This window comes from Pimephales promelas, chromosome 15 (assembly GCF_988280905.1).
Source record: "Pimephales promelas chromosome 15, fPimPro1.hap1.1, whole genome shotgun sequence".
Lineage (NCBI taxonomy): Eukaryota > Metazoa > Chordata > Actinopteri > Cypriniformes > Leuciscidae > Pimephales > Pimephales promelas.
In genome coordinates, this window is record NC_142783.1 from 1,758,706 (window position 1) to 1,779,524 (window position 20,819).

General features: G+C 36.5%; 1 protein-coding gene across 1 annotated transcript; it reads left to right on the forward strand.

Moving 5' to 3' along the window:
• The first annotated feature begins 31 nt into the window (after positions 1 to 31).
• Positions 32 to 20,447, forward strand: prox2 (prospero homeobox 2). Its single transcript, XM_039650954.2, has 5 exons — positions 32 to 151; positions 1,830 to 2,997; positions 8,108 to 8,215; positions 14,658 to 14,852; positions 19,617 to 20,447. The coding sequence occupies exons 1-5, from the start codon at positions 60 to 62 to the stop codon at positions 19,782 to 19,784; spliced, it is 1,731 nt and encodes a 576-aa protein (XP_039506888.2). The 5' UTR covers positions 32 to 59; the 3' UTR covers positions 19,785 to 20,447.
• Positions 20,448 to 20,819: the final 372 nt, after the last annotated feature.

Below are 20,819 nucleotides of genomic sequence, written 5' to 3' on the forward strand. Positions count from 1 at the left end.
CGAGTTGTTTACGCTCGGCTGTGTGTCTGGTTTCTGATTGGCTGGCTTGTTGATGACGGATGGCTCTGGCCACGCCCACACCACAGGACCGAGATCAGAGCGCGCGCTGCCGCGAGCGCTCACTGTCAGTCAAGCGTCTCCAGAGCAACAGGTAAGCGCGCGCTCTCTCCCTCTTTCTCATCATGTGCTGAAGTTTCTCTCATAAAACTGCAGATTTTATTGGCTTGACTGTGTTTTTTTTTTTTTTTTACCTCTTTTTCTGTGAGAATAAAAAACATACTTTGCGATATGAAGATTGTAATTCTTCATTATTGTACTGATATAACGAAACGCATATGCAGTAACAGGCATAAGACACAAGTCGTTTATGTTGGCTTTGTTTCATATTTATTACACGTGTTTTTACATTGAATATCAACGTTCAAAGTGTGTAAAGAGTGCTAAAGTGTGTATAGATATTTATTCAGATCGACATATATAGAGGGAATTAGAAGAAAATCTGTGGATGAATCCAAACTGATAGGAAATGCATATAAAAAAAATACATTATTTTTCTCTCTTAACTGTCTAATGAAATAATGTTATTTTAATGTAATATAACATTTTGTTATCTCTCAGTTCTGTTTGAATAACATGAATCAACTCAAAAAAGTTGAACAATTAGTTTCATAATAAAACAGGCTAAAGACACGTAGTCGAATATGTAGGCTATGTTTCATATTTATATATGAAAGATATATGTTACTCGTGTTTACATTGAATATTAACGTTCAAAGTGTAGAGTATATGTATTCAGACATAGAGAGAATTAGAAAGTTTAACTGATATGAAACGCACTTTATATATATATATATATATATATATATATATATATATATATATGAAAAAACATTTTTTTTTTGCTCTTGTAATCTTATGATATAATGTTATTTTATTTTATTTTAATGTAATATAATATTGTATTTCTCTGTTCTGTTTGAATAACACGAATCAGCTCAAAAAAGTAAAACATAGCTATATAATAGGCCTATACAATACTCACAATTCAATGTTTAATAAAAAAATAGTTGTGTGTGCATTTAAGAATATATATATATATATATATATATATATATATATATATATATATATATATAAGCATTGCATATTAGCAGCACCTTATCCTTTGTGTCTGGAATAAAGTTAATTGATTGATTATCCTTAAATGCTCACAAAACTAACCTTTTTTTATTAAACAGGTTACATTTTATTTTAAGGTGTCATTGTAACAGATTTAGATGCAGTAAGAAAACCAACTGAGTTATTGCAATGCCTAATGTATTTCTGATTTGATTTACTACTATTACAGATTTTTAAGGCTCAAACGGCATCTTATCCTTAAATGCACGTAAAACTATTTTTATTTAACATATTGGTTACACTTCATTTTAAGGTGTCGTAATATGTTTATAATGCAGTAAGAAAACCAACAACAGAATGAATGCTGAGTTATTGCAATGCCTAATGTCTGATTTTATTTACAAAAAAATGAACAATTTTGAGTTATTTTATATATATAATAAACAATACTTACAATTCAATTAATATGTTTAATAAAACAATTTTTTGTGTGCATAAAAGGTACAGAATGCTAAATTATTGCAATGCCAAATGTATTTCTGATTTTATTTACAAAAAAAATGAACCAAATTATTGTATATATATAATAAACAATACTCACAATTCAATTAATATGTTTAATAAAACAATTTTTATGTGCATAAAAGGTACAGAATGCTAAGTTATTGCAATGCCAAATGTATTTCTGATTTTATTTGCTTCTAATTCAGATTGTTAAGGCTCAGACGGACTGTGACAAGCATGAATCTGAGTCCGGCAGAGCAGAGCGACGGGTGTGCGGAGGGCAACCGATCCGAGCAGATGCTCCCTTGTTTCCGCAGGAGCGCGTACGACGAGCCTCTCGCTCCCTACAACGGCTCCGTCATATCCCACCTCCTGCGGAAGACCATCCACAGCAAGCTGAGCTCGCTCGACATGCTTTACTGCGCGAACGAGTCCGGTGCGACGGACGAGGAGCAGAGCGGGGGCGAGGATCTGTCGGCGGACGTCGAGCAACATCTACAAGCCAAGCGTGCACGCGTGGAAAACATAATCCGAGGGATGGCGGGATCACACGGGGATCCGGAACGAGACTGCGAATCCGCTCGCTCCCGACGAGACAAACGCAAGCAGAAGCTGCCGCTCCACCAGGAGCCCGACGCCAAACCCAAGACGAGCAAAGACGAGGAGTGCCACAAGCTCAAGGAGCAGCTTCAGAGCATGCAGAGACTCCTGCATCAGCTCCAGGAGAAGATCTCGCACGTGTACGACTCCGAGGGCGAGCCCAAACCGGGACTGAGCCGCGAATCCACCGCCAAAAACCTCCAGGAGACTCTAAAGTGCGAGTTGACCCGGACCGTGAGCGAAAGCATCGATTCGGTCTTCAAGAAACTCGCGATGAGTCCGAGCGTGAGCCCGGAGTACAAGCCGAGCCAGGACGACTCCCGCTCCGAGATATCCGACTCGGAGGAGGTCGGCAGGGAGCACTTTGAAAGCGACAGCCAAACCGAAGCGTTATCCTTAGTAGTCCGTAAGCCTTCCCAATCCCAGGTGATCCCGGGAGTTAAGCGACCGTTCCCGCTCCACCAAACCCCTTTCCAGTTCGGCTACAACACTCCCTTACACGACAGCCAGATCCTCGAGCACCTCCTGAAGTACGGCCCGCACTCGGCCTTCTCCGGGCTCCCCTGTGTTCCCGCTTCCCTGGAGAGGGCGTCTCCGGACTCCATGGAGCACTCCTGGGAAAGCGTGGCCATGAGGTCCAAGGTTCATCATCTGGGTCAGCACCACCATCATCCCGCAGGACTGGTCCCGGTGGACTCGCTCTGTCTCCCGCATGTGAAGATGGAGTGTGCGGATCTGCAGAGCATGGAGAGGAGCTCCTTCATGGCCCTCAATATATCCTTTCAATAATAAATAACACTTTATTAGGCTAATCTTCAGTGTTTTTTGTATCGGTCCGACCTAAAGGGTTTGGAAACCGATAATCCTCAAAACATCAGTTTAGAAGAACGAAAGTATATACGATATATCGGTATCGGCTGATTGATGATCATTTGGTAACACTTTACAATAAGGTTCATGTGATTGGGACATTATGAGACTTTTGCTTTGCCTTTTATAATCAGGCTCTCTAAAATGATTTTAAAATTTGGATTTAGATTTATCGGCCGATATATCGGTTATCGGCTTTTTGGTCTTATCCTTTCAACCCGTAAACACTTTTTTTTATTATTCTTCAGTGTTTTTGTATCAAAAGGCTTTGAGTACCAACAATCTTCTAAATCCCTAAAAAACAAGTCTTTTTTAGGGATGCACGATATATCGGTATGGGTCGATATATGATCATTTGGTAACACTTTACAATACCATACCGATAATCTTCAAAACATCAGTTTAGAAGAATGTTTTTTTTCCCTTTAATGCCCAAACAGAACAATAAATGTTATCAAAAAAAAAGTATGAAATTATCTCTTAGGTTTCATATCAATATCGACCGATATATTATAATTTTTAATGTTATGGTTATCGGCCCGATAAGAAAATTCGGCCGATTTATTAAAGCCGATAAATGTTGTATTATTTCTTCAGCTGAGACGCTTCAGATGCGCACTGTTCAACATGATGCGTTTGAATGGCTTGAAATATGATTGAAATCACTTCAAAAAAGGAAAATATAGTAAAGTGCAACATGTGTAGCACAAGTTTGTCATATCGACTACTTAACATTATGAGGACATTATTATAATTGTGTGATTTGGACATTATAAGACTTTTGCTTTTATAATCAGGCTCTCAAAAATTATATAAAAAAATTTGGATTTAGATTTATCGGCCGATATATCGGTTATCGTTTTTTCGGTCTTATCCTTTCAACCCTTAACACTTTATTATTCTTCTGTGTTTTTGTATTTTGTAAAAGGGTTTTGGTACCGACAACCTTCCAAACGTTATCAGAAGAAAGAAAGTATTTTTTAGGGATGCACCATGTATCGGTATCGGCCGATACATGATAATTTGGTAACACTTTACAATAAGGTTCATAAGTGAACATGACCTAAGAATGAACAATACTTTTACAGCATTCATTAATCTTAGTTAATATTAACGTCAACATTCACTAATACGTTATTGAAATCAAAGGTTGGATTTGCTGTAACAAATACTGTAACAAATGTATTGCTCATTGTTACTTCATGTTAGTAATGTTAATTAATTAACTTTATTGTAAAGTGTTACCAATCTAACTATAGCCGAACAAAAACTTTATTCTACAGCTGCTGTAAAGCCTAAACAATCTCTGTTACTGTAATTTCCTATTATCACTGTAAAGCTGCGTTGCTGAAACAGTCTATATTGTTAAAAGCATATATAAATTAAGGTGACTTGACCAATCATTTTTAAATGGCGCTCAATATATCCTTTCAACCCGTTACCCTTAATTATTCTTGAGTGATTTTTGTATCAGTAATTAGTAATTAATTTTAATTATTGAATTTAATAATTAATTTAGAATTATCGGTTTTGGCCAAAATGTTCATATCGGCGCATCCCTAGTCTTTTTCTTTAATGCCCAAAGAGAACAATAAATGATATCAAAAGTGATTTAGTAGCTCAGAAGAAAGAAAGTATTTTTGCACAATATATCGGCGGATATATCGGTCTCCACCGATATATGATAATTTTTATCGTTATCATTATCGGCCGGATAGGAAAATTTGTCTGATATATTAAAACTGATAAATAATGTATTATTTCTAAAGCTGAGACGCTTCAGATGCACACTGTTTAACATGATGCTTTTGAATTGCTTGAAATATGATTGAATTAAAGTGCAACATGTGCTGCGCAAGTCTGTCATATCAGCAACATACAAGAACATTATTGTAATTGTGTGATTGGGACATTATGAGACTTTCGTTTTTATAATCAGGCTCTCAAAAATTGTATACAAGTTTGGATTTGGATTTATCGGCCGATATATCGGTTATCGACTTTCAAATATGACAAATTATCGGTTATCGGTATCGGCCAAAATGTTCATTTCGGTGCATCCCTAATCTTTTCCTATAAATCCTAAAAAACAGAACAATAAATTATATCAAAAAGTGATTGAGTAAAGTTAAATCTCTCTCTTAGGGTTCTAAATGGAACTCTAGAGTTCTAAATAACTCGTTATTTGCCAAAAAGGTTCCGTATAAGAAGCGCCTTTTACATTTCTGAAATAGAGTGCAAATATCGCCCAGAAGGAGAGTATAGTTTTTCTCTCTCCTGAAATTCATTAGTATTAATAAAATGGCTACACTTAAACAATACACAATTAGGTCTATTTTGTCAACATACATGATCTAATATGCAATCAGTGCATGATGATAGAAAATCAGTTGTTGTAAAATTCAGTAAATGTTAAAATTAAGATAATCTAAGCTTTATAAAGACTATAGACAAATGAAATGTAGTGTGTAGTGTTTCCATAATGAGGAAGTGTTGACCGTGGATAGCAGATGAGAAATGAGGTCACAGTCTTTAGAGTTCAAAGTGTTTTTTTTTTGCAAATCTGCAAATCTTATTGATTCTTATTTTTCTCGAGAGAAACGTCTCAGATGACAGAGAAAAGCCTCTATTTAGCCGTACTGCTGCCGCTGAGATACATTAATGAAATCTCACTGCTAGTTTTCATAGTTTCATTAAGTTGTTTGCAGGAAAGCAACACGCTCCATGTTTCAGGAGTGTTTTTTATTGGCGGATGATGTTCTTTGTTTAGCTTGAGCTGCTTTTGAAAAAGCCCCCCTTTGTTTAGTTGACTGTTTTTATTTAATATCCAGTAGTTAACATTGAGATAGCGCTGAACAAACGACCAGCTCTCCAGCTCGGCGAACAATCGCAGGATTGAGTGCAGCGGTGAGCCGATCCACCGACGCAGACTTCAAGGAGAATTTCTGCTTTGATCTCGGTAACCCCAAAGAAAATTGTAGCATCTTCTTTAATCTGGGCTCAGTAATGACTTTAAGTCCAGGAAAAGACAAATAAAAAGGAATACAAGGCTTTGATAAGAATTGTTAGGAACAAAAGCCAATTTTCAAAGGCAGAAAAAGCAACAGTTTCTCTTCTGGAAATTCTCTGATTTTTTCCCCCCTCGGACTTGAAAAGGTGCGGGATATGTTTCTGCACTCTCAATGCGATCGGAGTGGATGAGAGAGGTCACTTTTGGTTGTTTGTGAAAAGCAAGCTCTCAGCCGTCATTATACACCACCATCAATGGCCACAGTCGCATATATACGTATATATACAGTCAAACCAAAAATTATTCAGACACCAGATGTCATTTTTTATATTTGTCTACTAGTGTGATCAGGACACTATAGTTCATTTCTATAAGTGTGGAGAGCAAAATAAAGGAAACTGTGACATACACTGTCAAAAATTTGGAGTAGGATTTACTTGCTAAACGATCTCACTCAGAAAATGCTAGTAAATTTACAAAGATTTGCCAAGGCAAAACCTAAACATATTTATCAGTAGCTTTAATTAGAAATCTTTAAGTTAAATTTACTTGGAATGTGGAATTCAGTAAACTTTACAAAAAATAAGTAATTTTAACTCGGCTTGTAAAAGGTTGATTAGTACCGATTTCCTTTGCCTTTCTATTAACATTTCACTGAAACAGTTATCTTGAATTTTATTAGTCATTTATAGTATGTTCTTTACTTAGATCATTTAAGCAATTTATATATACATCATGTCAGACTTTAAGCCTTATGTGAATGCAAACACCTCAATACTTGGTAGACAATACACAATGGTGGTAACATTTGATGGATCGTTTTTGTGTTTGAATGTGTCGTTTTAAGCAAAAAAATTTACACGAAATGTCACAAAATGGTTATTTACTAATACTGAAAACAAAAATCAATGATAAAACAGTGTAAATACAGCTGGAAACCAGTGAAAAATGAACCTCATTAATTATTTTAAGGTCCAGTGCATGATGGGAACCCCAGTATCAGAAAAGTTGAGTAATTTTTACTTAATTTTATTGAGTTGATATTACACTTTCATTTCTACTCGCTTGAAATAAGTACTGATATGGAATTTACTTAGTTTTTTAAATTCTTGCCTGAACTAACTTTTTCAAGTAAATTAGATTGGTTTTTTTCACTAGTATTTACTTAACCAAAAAATCATTTTTTACAGTGTATTACACACAAATATTCTTCATTTGGGCCCAAAACGGACTCCTCCACTTTGAGCTGATGGTGTTTTCTGTAATTGCTAAAGCTCTTTTTACACACACACTGAACAACATGAAGCATTGCTTGATCACTGGTTGAGCTAAACTGGTGTTATCTAATAGTGTAGTTCAATTGAGCAGATATTCAACATAATTCATGTGTGAGAGTCCAAAACCAGTCCAATATCCACTGCATCTGAGAACTGAGTTCTGCTCATGTTTATCACCATTATATCCAATAAACTGAGATAATGCGAGCATGGTGTCTGAATACATTTGGGTTTGACGTGACAATATTGCAGCATTCCTCGCTTTTAAGCATCATTAGATTTATATAATGCACTTTGGTAATGATTTCAGTATTGTGGCTCCTATTTCAAAAGTGATTGATTGTTTGATAACAGCAGCTGTTTGTGCTTTGCTTTGTTTCTTTGAGCTAAACAATGTATTTTAAAAAGAAACTGGATTAAAACGATCCTATTCGTCCTCACTGAGGAAAATCATCTGTGTGTTTTGCAGCAAAGCAATTATCACAGGCAGATATGGAGCAAACGGCTTGTACTGGAGGACCTTAATCGAATTATTTAGTCTTTCCTGCTGTCGTGTCTTAATCAAGTCTCTGGCCAACACAGAGCTGTTAATTCACTTGGGCCGATGAATTGGACAAATTGATGCTTGTTTGTTTGGGAGTGTGTGTAAATGCGCAACGCTGAATCGAGGTCATATTCGCCAGATCTTTATTTATCGTGAGGTTTTTGAGGCCTTGACGCTCTTCACATTCAGGAAGGTCTAACCCCAAACCATTTGAAGAAAGCCAAACTGATGTTCTTCTACACACGCTACCCGAGCTCAAACTTACTCAAGAACTTCTTCCCCGATGTCAAGGTATGTCACTGTGTTTACTCAATCATCATGGCTCATACGTTTATCTTTATTTGATTTCCAATGGGACAATGCACAGTCATTTACATGAGCACTATTGTGTTATTGTGGTCACTATTAGGAAAGTAGGGTTCTACATTAAAACTCTATATAGAATCTTGACTCAATTTTGAAGAACCCTTTATGCCAAAAATGGTCTATATAAGGAGGAATGTCTTGCATAATAATGTCAGGTTTTTTTTTATAGTGATAAAGTATGTTTATGAGCTGCTCAATTAAAAAAAAAAAAAAAAATATATATATATATATATATAGGGCCCTATTAAATCAGTTTTATTTTATTTTTTTATTTTTTACTTACATTTTAGAGATCAAAAAGCATGTCTATAATTAATTGAAATCATGAAACGTATACAATTTAACAACAATTTATAAAAAAAAGGGTTTTGTTTTATTTATTTTTTTCTCTAATTCCGTTTTATGTTTTTACAAAATTCCTAAGTTTTCTGGATTCCATTTTACTGGTTTAATTAAATTGAAATAATCAAAAAAGTATGTCTAATAAATTGAAATTGAATATTTTTATTGTTTACTTTAACTGAAAGCATAAAACATTAATTTGTATGAAATTAAACAAACTTTTTTGTCAAACAAAGAGCTGGACAATATTATTAAAAATTTTTTAAATAATAATGTATCATTATTTTTATCATTATTAGTGTTCGTATTATTGAGACGTAGCTAAAAGCTACTGTACACCAGTAATGTTTATCTGTCACAATTTCTTCAAGTTAAACCGAACTTTTATTTTGACGTGTTGAAATGAAACCATGAGACGAGCGGAACATGCAGGATTCATTTTGAAATAGTATTTTGAGGTTTAATATTCACAGACACTGGTCTATATCGTAATTTAAGTGTACTGACCTGCTTTACTTTTTATTTATTCATAAAAAATCGTTAAATTCTGCATTATACAGTAAATTCCACGATTTCCTCCGTGTTTTCTGCATCATCATCATAGGACCATATTAATTCAATCTGAATCCATAAAATGACCCCATGATGGGATCGTTAAAAGAAGAGCATTATGGTTCCATATAGAACCTGTGTCCAGTAAACATTTATATTTATAAGTATAATCTCTTTTTATAATCGATATTTATCCTAATAATCAGTTTGGCATAAAATAAATTCACACTGAGGGATGGATTGTGAATTGAGAAAAGAATGTCCCATTGCTTTAGCAGAAATACTGAAAAATAACACAAAATTAGACGCTTGAGCAAATATCCGTGTGTGTGTTGGGATGGCAAATCCCGAACTGCTGGTTTAACTCTGACAAAGTTAAAAGAAGAGTTTCTCAAGTCAGCAAAAGGAGACAAAAGAGTCTGTGGAGAGGAGCACAACCTCCTCTATTCAGCGTTAACCCTTCAGCCCGCCAGCTTTCACCAGACTACAATAGCATAGCGCTGAGCTGTGTGTGTGTGTGTGTGTCTAGCGGCATATCCTGTGAGTGTGTAATGTGTCCTGAGGCACAAGTGTTGTGATGAGTCAACACAACAGGGAAAAGCGTGTGTGTTATTCCATGACTCTCTCGTTGGTTCTCAATCAGACGGCACATCGATGAACCCTACAGTTTAAGACACACCCAACAAAATTAGAAACGCAACACTTTTGTATTTGCTCCCTGACTTTTTACACAAAAGGCCTATTTCTCTCAAATATTGTTCACAAGTCTGTCTAAATGCACTTCTCCTCTGCCGAGATCACCGGTGTGGCGTATCGAGATGCGGATTACACAGCAGGAGTATTGCACAGGTGTGCCTTAGGCTGTCCACAGTAAAAGGCCGCTCTATAATGTGCAGTATCATTTAACAGTCCCTCCAGAAAAACGCGATTATGCGATCGCTGAATTCAATGCAAAATCAGCCAAAGTCCGCATATTTATGCGGGGGCCGCATTTTTTCAAATACGCCGCACTTTCGCCGCATAAATTGCCGATTTCCGTGCAAAATATGCGGGGTTTGCATAATTTCATAATCCTCGCATTTTCGTTGCAAAAAAAGTCACATGTATCTTAGCAGAAAGTTGAAAAATGTTGTGTTTGCTTCACGCGAGAGCAGCCATTTCCCCCTGTTTCCATGGGAACGTTATGAAGTGACGCAGTTACGCGACGCCAGACAGACTCACGGAGGCGATCGACATCTCACAAATCGAACTCGTATAACTGTCTGTCACACGTTCTACCGTCACATCGTTACTTAATAAACAACATAAGATAAAAGAAGTAGCATCAAACAGACATGGGGTGTTCGAGGCGCACATATAACACTGCAGAGAGTTCAACAGGGAGCGCGCAGCTCTTAAAGGGGCCACACCTTATTTACACTCGTTACAGTCTGAAATAAAACAAGATGAGAAATTAAATATTCCCAGCACTTTCTATGATGTAGTATGCTTGCTTATCAAAGGAAGTAATAAGAAATGACTCTTACGTTAGCCGAGTGAGAACAGGGTGTTGGGGGAATCACTTTTTTTCTCTTTTTCATCAAACCTCAATTTTTGCAAATTCCTGCAATTTCATCACATACATTTGCATAAATATCCCGCATATTCCATCACATTTTTAAAGAAAACGGGCCGCGTAATCAATCAATTTTTGCCCGCAACAATCACAAAAAAACTGGAAGGACTGAATACTATTATGGTAAATGTTATATATAAATCACAATTTTTTTTATGTTCTTTACTTAGATCATCTAAGTAATTTATATATACATCATGTCAGACTTTAAGCCTCATGTGAATGCAAACACCTCAATACTTGGTAGACAATACACAATGGTGGTAACATTTGATGGATCGTTTTTGTGTTTGAATGTGTCGTTTTAAGCAAAAAATTTACTCGAAATGTCACAAAATGGCAATTTACTAATACTGAAAACAAAAATCAATGATAAAACAGTGTAAATACAGCTGGAAACCAGTGAAAAATGAACCTCATTAATTATTCAAGGTCCAGTGCATGATGGGAACCCCAGTATCAGAAAAGTTGAGTAATTTTTACTTAATTTTATTGAGTTGATATTACACTTTCATTTATACTCGCTTGAAATAAGTACTGATATGGAATTTACTTAGTTTTTTAAATTCTTGCCTGAACTAACTTTTTCAAGTAAATTACATTGGGTTTTTTCACTAGTATTTACTTAACCAAAAAATCATTTTTTACAGTGTAAAATAAAGTTATTGTCCAGATAAAGTCAGTTTGATTGATTCACTTCCGCTGCTAAAGATCATTAGTTATTAACTTAGCGACAGAAAACCCTTTAATGGGATAGTTCACTTTGAAATAAAGTTTTGGTATGTTTTATCTTACCTCAAGGCAGAGATGTATAGTAACGAAGTACTAAAATGCTGTATCTGTACTCTACTAGATTATTGTTTATTTCTCATACTTCTACTTTTACTAGATATTTTCGATGAATTTAATACTTTTACTTCGATATTTTTTTAATGTTCTGCTAGTTACTCGTTACAATTATAAAAAATGTACGAATCATTCATTGCAAGTTGGCTTTCTTGCTGCCTAAATCACACGCCAGTTTTATAGGGTAAAGGTATTGATTAACACACATTGACAACTAATGCAGGGATTGTCCTGCAATGGCCGCCAAAGCAAATTTGTATCCCGCCAAAGAGCCTTATTTGATTGCTAGTTCAAACTTTTGACTGCTTTCTTTAATAATTACATGACACAATACTTGCACTTTTACTTTTAGTACTTAAGTAGTGAATTTTAAATAAACTACTTGCAATACTTAAGTACAAAAAATGTTGAATACTTTAGTACTTTTTGCTTAAAGATCACTTCAACTTCTACTCAAGTCACTTTTTTGATAGAGCACTTGTACTTTTACTCAAGTCCGGGTTTCTAGTACTTTATACATCTCTGCCTCAAGGGCATCCAAGATGTAGGTGTCTTTGTTTCCGCAGTATTTCCAATTTTGAACAAACCGTTCTTGTCTGTCATATAGTGGAGGTCTATGGTCACCACCTCAAAGAGCATGCACAGAGAAGACAACAACGGTTTGACCTAAAAATATCAAAATTGAAAATACTGCGGAAACAAAGACACCTACATCTTGGATGCCCTTGAGGTAAGATAAACTAACTTTGAGGTGAACTATCCCCAGCTCATTTACACAAAATCAGTGTTCGGCGCTCGAGAACGCAAACCCTGAAACAGGTGCGTTGAATAATGTCGAAAAACGTTACCATCTCCGTCAAAACCGCTGATCTGAAAGTAAAAATTAAGTAAAAATGAATAATACCGATTTTTCTCTTCGGCGTATCATTGTGAACTGGATTCAAGGAGCAAGGAGAGTCCCGGCGAACTCCTCGCTGTCCTGTGGGAAGTCACAGCACACAAAGCCGGGACTAATCCCAGTGCCCGATCCCATTCCCGTCAGCCGAAGCCACTCTCCTCCTGACCCCTTTCTCACACACACTCCAGCAGAAGAAGCGTCTTTGAGCCTCAGCTCCGGCTCTGAGATCGGATCAGCGCTGTAATAACAGGCCTGATGTGAATGGCAGTTTCATCTGCTGTTTGGATAGATGTTATTCTGTGTGCAAGACATCGGCTGGGAAAGACGAGGAGTGACAAGAGTGTTTTGCTGAAACGCCAGCGCTAGAATAACCACTTTATAATAATGGTCTGTCATTAATAAGTAATAGGGCTGGGTAATAAATATCGATTTCTCGATATTAATCGATTCTCATTTTTACGAACCGATAGCGATTTTTAAGTCTCAAGAATCGATTAGTCATCCTGTTTCATTTGAATGAATGGGACATTGTATCACGGCTGCGCGCATCCAAAAAAAATCGTAATAATCTTAGTCCTTTGTTACTATTGATATGAAACAAAGTCTCGATTTTCAAATTACGTTCATTTTCTTTAGAAATTCAAAAACGTAAATAGCGTTTTGGCGCTGTGGCGTGAGATCGCTCTGGAGAAGCAGCAGCGCTGATCTCTCTTCCGGCTTAATAATACCAGTCACAGCGCCAAATAAACATGAATGAGCATCTGAAAGTGTGTTAAAGATAGAGGACAACTTATCCAAATCAGCGTTTCAACCGTGGAAAGACGTCAGTTAAACAGCTTGTAATCAATGTAGCGTCATATTTACCTCAGAAAACCCACATGAACTCGTTAGTCAGCAAGAAAAAATAACTCTAGAGAGGAGCATTTTGCTAAATATAAACACCATATTACATATGCATTATAATCTTAATGTTCTTCAATATTTAATGCATATTTGAATAAATCTGGCAAGTTTTTATGACAGCCACCATTTAAATGTTTATATTTCATATAATCATCTTATTATAAAAATAAATAAAAGTGTAATTTAAGTGTTTGTATAGCTACAAAACAGTTCATTATTACCTTCATATTAGGCTAATGAAGCCTATAGGCTACAACTAGACTGCCATAGTTTACAGCATTAGTTAAGAGATTTGATTTCCTCGAGAAAAATGGCCATTTATTGTAACTGATATCCAAAATAATCGATATTAAATCGAATCGTAATCGAAATTGAATCGAATTGCAAGCTTGTGAATCGAAATCAAATCGAATTGTGAAATTTGTCTCAATACCCAGCCCTAATAAGTAACTATGCAGGACTCATGAGTAGTCATACATCAACACTTCAGCTAACTACTATAGAAACACGCTGAACTAATCAGTAAATAATATCAAATTTAAGACTAAGATAGTTCCTTATTAGGCAATCAATGATTATTTAATGAGATTTTATACAGATTTTCAGTTTTTATCGAAAATTTTCAGTTTCTATCTATGAAAATTTTATACAGATTTTCAGTTTCTATGATATAGTTTCTATTCTATCCACAACAGAATAAAGGACTGAATTCACAGAAATGACCCCGACCATACACTGTTTCTCTTGTCACATCTATATTTTAAATTCAAAATTGAAAATAGAAAACAAGTAGAGTAGTTTAGATCACAAACAGATTTTAAATGTTCAGATTTTTCAGAGCCGCACTGGATTACATGTTTGAGTTTTGTGAAGAGTAAACCTTTCTTTATGATTGGTCTATCATTTTGACATTGGCGAGCGCTGTCAGACCAATGATACAATATGTATTACATTGATGCAAACAGCGTATAAGAGTCCCACAATATCATAAGAGTCACAATAAAAACTCACTTTCATTCACTGGTCTGTAAACCTGCTTGAGAGTTGTATTCTGCATTTTTATTTTCAGGTTTGTCCCTTGTGTTGTGTTACTCATGTGTTTATAATCTGTCCGAAATCATGTCATTGTCCAGCGCTTGTTTTAAATGTGCTTTACAAATAAAGTTGGATTGGATTTATTGTCCCTCTCAATCATTTTTGACTGTTTTCAGTTCAATCGCTGCATCACGTCCCAGCTGATCAAGTGGTTCAGCAACTTCAGGGAGTTCTACTACATCCAGATGGAGAAGTTTGCTCGCCAGGCCATCATCGACGGCGTGACCGATGTGAAAGACATCTCCATCACCAGAGAGTCCGAGCTCTTCCGCGCCCTCAACATGCACTACAACAAAGCCAACGACTTCCAGGTACTCACGCCTTTACATCTCTACAAACTAAATAGACCAGTTCAAGCAGATAATATGTAAATATGGTCCCGCTTTAGTCAATCATTTTATCCCTTAAAACTCATCTTTCATCACCATAATTACATTTAAATTTTTTTCCCTCATGCCATAAAATATCTTGAATGTAACTCGATACCCTTTCCTCATTTAGAATATGCAGTTCTGTGAATATGCAAATGAGCCCCGCCTCCACTTACTTACTCACTCAGACGTTGATCTGATTGGTTACAAGGTGGTTTGTGACGTCAGAAACACCAGCGATTTCAAAGCGTGTTTTTGAGACTGTCTTTGGTTCACTGCAGTTTTAAGGAGGAAATACTCAGCAATGCTGTCCACTTATCAACTTACACACGGTGTGCGTGTTAAAGCGGATTAAACACACCACATACACACATAAACAACATTAAAAGCTGGATTTACACCACAGGGGGACTTGGTTATCAAAGATGAGACCACACATATAACGGTGAGAGAGCGACCTGACGCGTCAGTGAACGCTGAGATATTCTGATAAATAAAATTATCCTGCCAGAAGAATTACGCGATACGTTTATTATTCATTTCCCCGTCTGTATCATCTCAGAGAGCTTCTGTGAGGGTTTACGCATGCGCAGTAAAGGGGAATTTTGCGTTTTCAGGCGTTTTCCAAAAGTTCCTCTTCCGCACTGAAACGCCTGAAAACGCCAGTGTGGACGGAGAGAGTTTTTAAAACTAAAACTGAGTTTTCAAATGTCTCCGGGTTAACGTAGACGAAGCCCCAGAGAGATTGAGGCTGGTCCGAGTCGGTTCTCTCAGTCGGGTGTCCTCGTTCTGACCCGCGAGTGGATGCGCACCTGTATCTGCGCATGATCCCTGATCCAAACTGTGGGAAGAGGAAGCTGCAGCATCTGCTAAAACAACTTGAGATTATGCCCTGGCCACGCCTGACTGCCGTTCGGATTGCTACTGATGCGAAAGAAGCCAGAAATCCCAAGAGTGCCGGGCCGGCCGATGGGAACGAGCCGAGACAGTTGTCTTAACTCAGCACCAAGACATTCCTTTCCCAGGGCCTGCTTTTGTGTCTGGAGATGCACGAGAAACAAAACTGTCAACAGAGAAGCGGAGCTACTCTCCGGGAAATAATGCCACCGGATAGATCCACCTTCTTCCCACCCACACACACACACACACACACAAGCCCAAGTCCTTCAAAGCGATGAGCCGCCTGGATTCCTGCGATGGGAACCCTGTCCTTTCATGCATTTTCCGAGCAGTTAAGTTCGAAGCAACAATCAAAGCGTCCATCTACGCTGCTCAGCTAATGACTCTGACACTGTATTTGGTTTAAAACAAGAACATTAAAGAGGCTGCTTAAAGATCAAGGACTAGCGCACATACCTATAGACCTTATACCTATAGACCTTATACCTATAAACCGTTTACCTATAGACCTTATTTCTATACACCTTATTCCTATAGACCTTATACCTATAAACCGTATACCTATAAACCGTATACCTATAGACCTTATACCTTTAAACCTTATATATATAGACCTTAAACCTATAAACCGTATACCTATAGACCTTATACCTATACACCTTATTCCTATAGACCTTATACCTATAGACCTTATACCTATAAACTGTATACCTCTAGACCGTATACCTCTAGACCTTATATCTATAAACCTTATACCTATAAACATTATACCTATAGATCTTATACCTATAAACCTTATACTTATAGACCTTATACCTATACAACTTATACCTATACACCTTATACCTATAGACCTTATACCTATAGATCTTATACCTATAAACCGTATACCTATAGACCTTATACCTCTAAACCTTATATCCATAGACCTTATACCTATAAACCGTATACCTATAGACCTTATACCTATACACCTTATACCTATAGACCTTATACCTATAGACCTTGTACCTATAGACCTTATACCTATAAACCGTATACCTATAGACCTTATACCTCTAAACCTTATATCTATAGACCTTATACCTATAAACCGTATACCTATACACCTTATACCTATAGACCTTATACCTATACACCTTATACCTATAGACCTTATACCTATAAACCGTATACCTATAGACCTTATACCTATAGACCTTATATCTATAAACCTTATACCTATAAACATTATACCTATAGTCCTTATACCTATATATCTTATACCTATAAACCTTATACCTATAAACCGTATACCTATAGACCTTATACCTATAGACCTTATATCTATAAACCTTATACCTATAAACATTATACCTATACAACTTATACCTATAAAACTTATACCTATAGACCTTATACCTCTAAACCTTATATCTATAGACCTTATACCTATAAACCGTATACCTATACACCTTATACCTATAGACCTTATACCTATACACCTTATACCTAAACACCTTATTCCTATAGACCTTATACCTATAAACCGTATACCTATAGACCTTATACCCATACACCTTATTCCTATAGACCTTATACCTATAGACCGTATACCTATAGACCTTATATCTATAAACCTTATACCTATAAACATTATACCTATAGACCTTATACCTATACACCTTATTCCTATAGACCTTATACTTATAGACCTTATATCTATAAACCTTATACTTATAAACCAAAAACCTTATACTTATAGACCTTATACCTATAGATCTTATAGCTATAAACCTTATACCTATAGACATTATACCTATAAACCTTATACCTATAGACCATAGACCTTATCCCTATAGACCTTATACCTATAAACATTATAACTATAAACCTTATACATGTAGACCTTATACATATAAACCTTATACTTATAAACCTTAAACCTTATACATATAGACCTTATACCTATATATCTTATAGCTATAAAACTTATACCCATAGACATTATACCTATAAACCTTACACCTATAGACCTTATACCTATAAACCGTATACCTATAGACATTATACCTATAAACCTTATACCTATAGACCTTATAACTATAGACCTTACGCACCAGAGGCACAAGACTTTAGAATTTTGTCTTTGAACTTGCGTTGTTGCGGTCACTCTGTGTATCTCTATGGCATCGCTGTCGAGGAGTGATTAGCTGGTGAAGGGGATTTTCTTATTGTAGAGTTAACTAAAGTAATCATGAGGATTGTAATGTTTAAAATAGATGTCTTAACAAATGTCTGTAGACCGGGAAGATTAAGCGGCCTCTAAGTTAATAACTAATGATCTTTGCAGCGGAAGTGAATCAATCAAAACTGACTTTATCTGGACAATAACTTTATTCTAGAGCTGCTGTAAAGCCCAAACAATCTCTGTTACTGTAATCTCCTATTATCACTGTAAAGCTGCTTTGAGCTGCTATATTGTTAAAAGCTCTGTATACATTAAATAAATGATGGGCTAGGGTGTTTAGGGTTTTTGCTAGGGGCTTGCATTTTGGTTCTGAGTGGTTGCTAAGACATTTTAGGTTGTTGCTTGGGTATTTGGGGTGGTTGTTTGAGGGTTTATGGGCTAGGGTGTTCTAGGTGGTGGATAAGGCACTTTGGGTTGTAGCTATGGTGTTCTTGTTGGTTGTTAGGTGGTTGCTACAGTAGGTGGTTGCATGGGTGTTATGGAGGTTGATAAGGCATTCTGGGTGGTTGCTAAGGTATTGTTAAGCGGTTTCTGGATATACGTGTTCTGGATGATTGCATGTTAGGTTGTTACTAAGGTATTTTGGGTTATTGTTAGGTGGTTTATAGGATAGGACATTCTAGGTGGTTGCTAAAGCACTTTATGTTGTTACTAGGGTATTCTGGTTGTTGGTTAAGAGGTTGCTAGGTGCTGATATTGTGGTTCTGGGTGGTTTCCAAAGTATTCTGGGTGGTTGCTAAGGCATTGCTTGGTGGTTTCAAGCCTAGTGTGTTCTGGTTGGTTGCTTATGCATTTTAGGTCAATGCTGGGGAATTTTGGGTGGTTGTTAGGTAGTTTCTATGGCATTCTGGGTGGTTACTAAGGCATTGCTAGGTGGTTTCAAGCTTAGTGTGTTCTGGGTGATTGCTAAGGTATTTTAGGTTGTTGTTGGGGTATTTACGGTGGTTGTAAGGTGGTGGTTGCTAGGCAATTCTGGATGGTTAAGTGTTTTAAGACATGTTTAAGGTTGCTAAGACATTGTTAAGTGGTTTCTGAATGCTTGTTAAGTAGTTGCTAGGGTGTCCAGGATGGTTGCTAAGTGCTGGGATTGTGGTTCTGGGTGGTTGCCATGGCATTCTGGGTGGTTACTAAGGCATTGCTAGGTGGTTTCAAGCTTAGTGTGTTCTGGGTGATTGCTAAGGCATTTTAGGTTGTTGTTGGGGTATTTACGGTGGTTGTAAGGTGGTTGCTAGGCAATTCTGGATGGTTAAGTGTTTTAAGACATGTTTAAGGTTGCTAAGACATTGTTAAGTGGTTTCTGAATGCTTGTTATGTAGTTGCTAGGGTGTCCAGGGTGGTTGCTAGGTGCTGGGATTGTGGTTCTGGGTGGTTGCCATGGCATTCTGGCTGGTTACTAAGGCATTTCTAAAGTGATCTGGTTTGCTGTCCTCACCAACACACTTGTGAGGGGGTTCACTCACTGCAGTATTGACCGCTTTTCATTTAGTAAACATTGTGACGTTTTTTTCAAACAGGGTCTATTGAGTGTGTAATCAGTGTTTAACTGAGGTGTGTTTCAAACGTTTGTTCCTCAGGTTCCTGAAAGATTCCTGGAGGTGGCTGAAATCACACTTCAGGAGTTCTTCAGTGCCGTCTCCCTCTCCAAAGACTCCGACCCTTCCTGGAAGAAAGCCATCTACAAAGTCATCTGCAAACTGGACAGTGACGTCCCCGAGGACTTCAAATCCCCCTCCTACCTGTGAACCCAGAGCGCCACCTACAGGACGCTGTATTTATCATGAGTGTCAATCACACATGTTTCTTTTTATAAGTGAATCGTCAAGCTTTATAGACAAATCAAAACATATATTCTAAATATTTTGCTGTTGACTGCCAGCGAGTTTGTTTCATTTTGTCTGTGGAATAGGTTTGTTTAATAATAACAATAGTTTGGAGATTTTGGTTTTTCAATGTAATATATTTTGCTTTTATAATGCCACTGTAGACAAATGCGTGATGTGTTTTTTAGTCCTGGTAATGAAATGGAAAAGCAGTTATGATTTGTGTTTTTAATGTGCATTTGTTTCTTCTGTGAAGTGTCTCATGAAGCATCTGTAATAATTATTAAAAAAAAGTGTAAATAATTATAATTTAGCTGTATGATTTGAGTAAAGGTGGAATATTGCTGTTTATGTGGGACCCCAGAGTAATTATATTGCATGTAGACGCATTTCCCTCAAAATTTAGAAAAATCACGTATATTGGTTTTCATATTCTTGTTTATGATTATCTAGCAGTGTGCGGTTTTTAATTTAATTATAAAAGATTCATATTGCTGCAGTTAATATGGGGTTAATCTTTTGAGGGTTATGATTGTTTGAGGGTTTTCTAAACGCTTTCTTTCAACTTAAAGAACCCCCCCCCCAAAAAAATAAATAAATAAATAAATAACCAAAAATAAATAAATAAACTGTGACAATTTAAACCTGTTTGCTGTTATTTTATTGTAGCAAAACATGACCAAATTTTGACCTGTTTTACAGTCTCTTACATTTCAGATTGATCACGTTGATCCTCTTCTGTCATTTTCAACTGAAAATGTTTATGTTTTGTGTTTTTTTAAATATTTTTTTTTTTATTTCATCGGAATGATATGAAACTTGGTTTTGGTTTTGAGACTTCCTGTGTGAACACACAAAATAAATCATGGACGTGATTGGAAAAGGTTAAATGGTCCTGAAATGCAGTCACACTTGAGCTGCTCGCGGTCAGAAACGAGCGCACTGGAAATGAATGAG

What these genes read in the sequence shown, in the direction of transcription:
- prox2 (XM_039650954.2), top strand. Translation starts at nt 60, where the DNA reads ATGGCTCTGGCCACGCCCACACCACAGGACCGAGATCAGAGCGCGCGC. An exon ending in GCTCCTTCATGGCCCTCAAT is followed by an intron (nt 2,998 to 8,107) that starts ATATCCTTTCAA and finishes GACGCTCTTCAC; the next exon opens with ATTCAGGAAGGTCTAACCCC. An exon ending in ACTTCTTCCCCGATGTCAAG is followed by an intron (nt 8,216 to 14,657) that starts GTATGTCACTGT and finishes GACTGTTTTCAG; the next exon opens with TTCAATCGCTGCATCACGTC.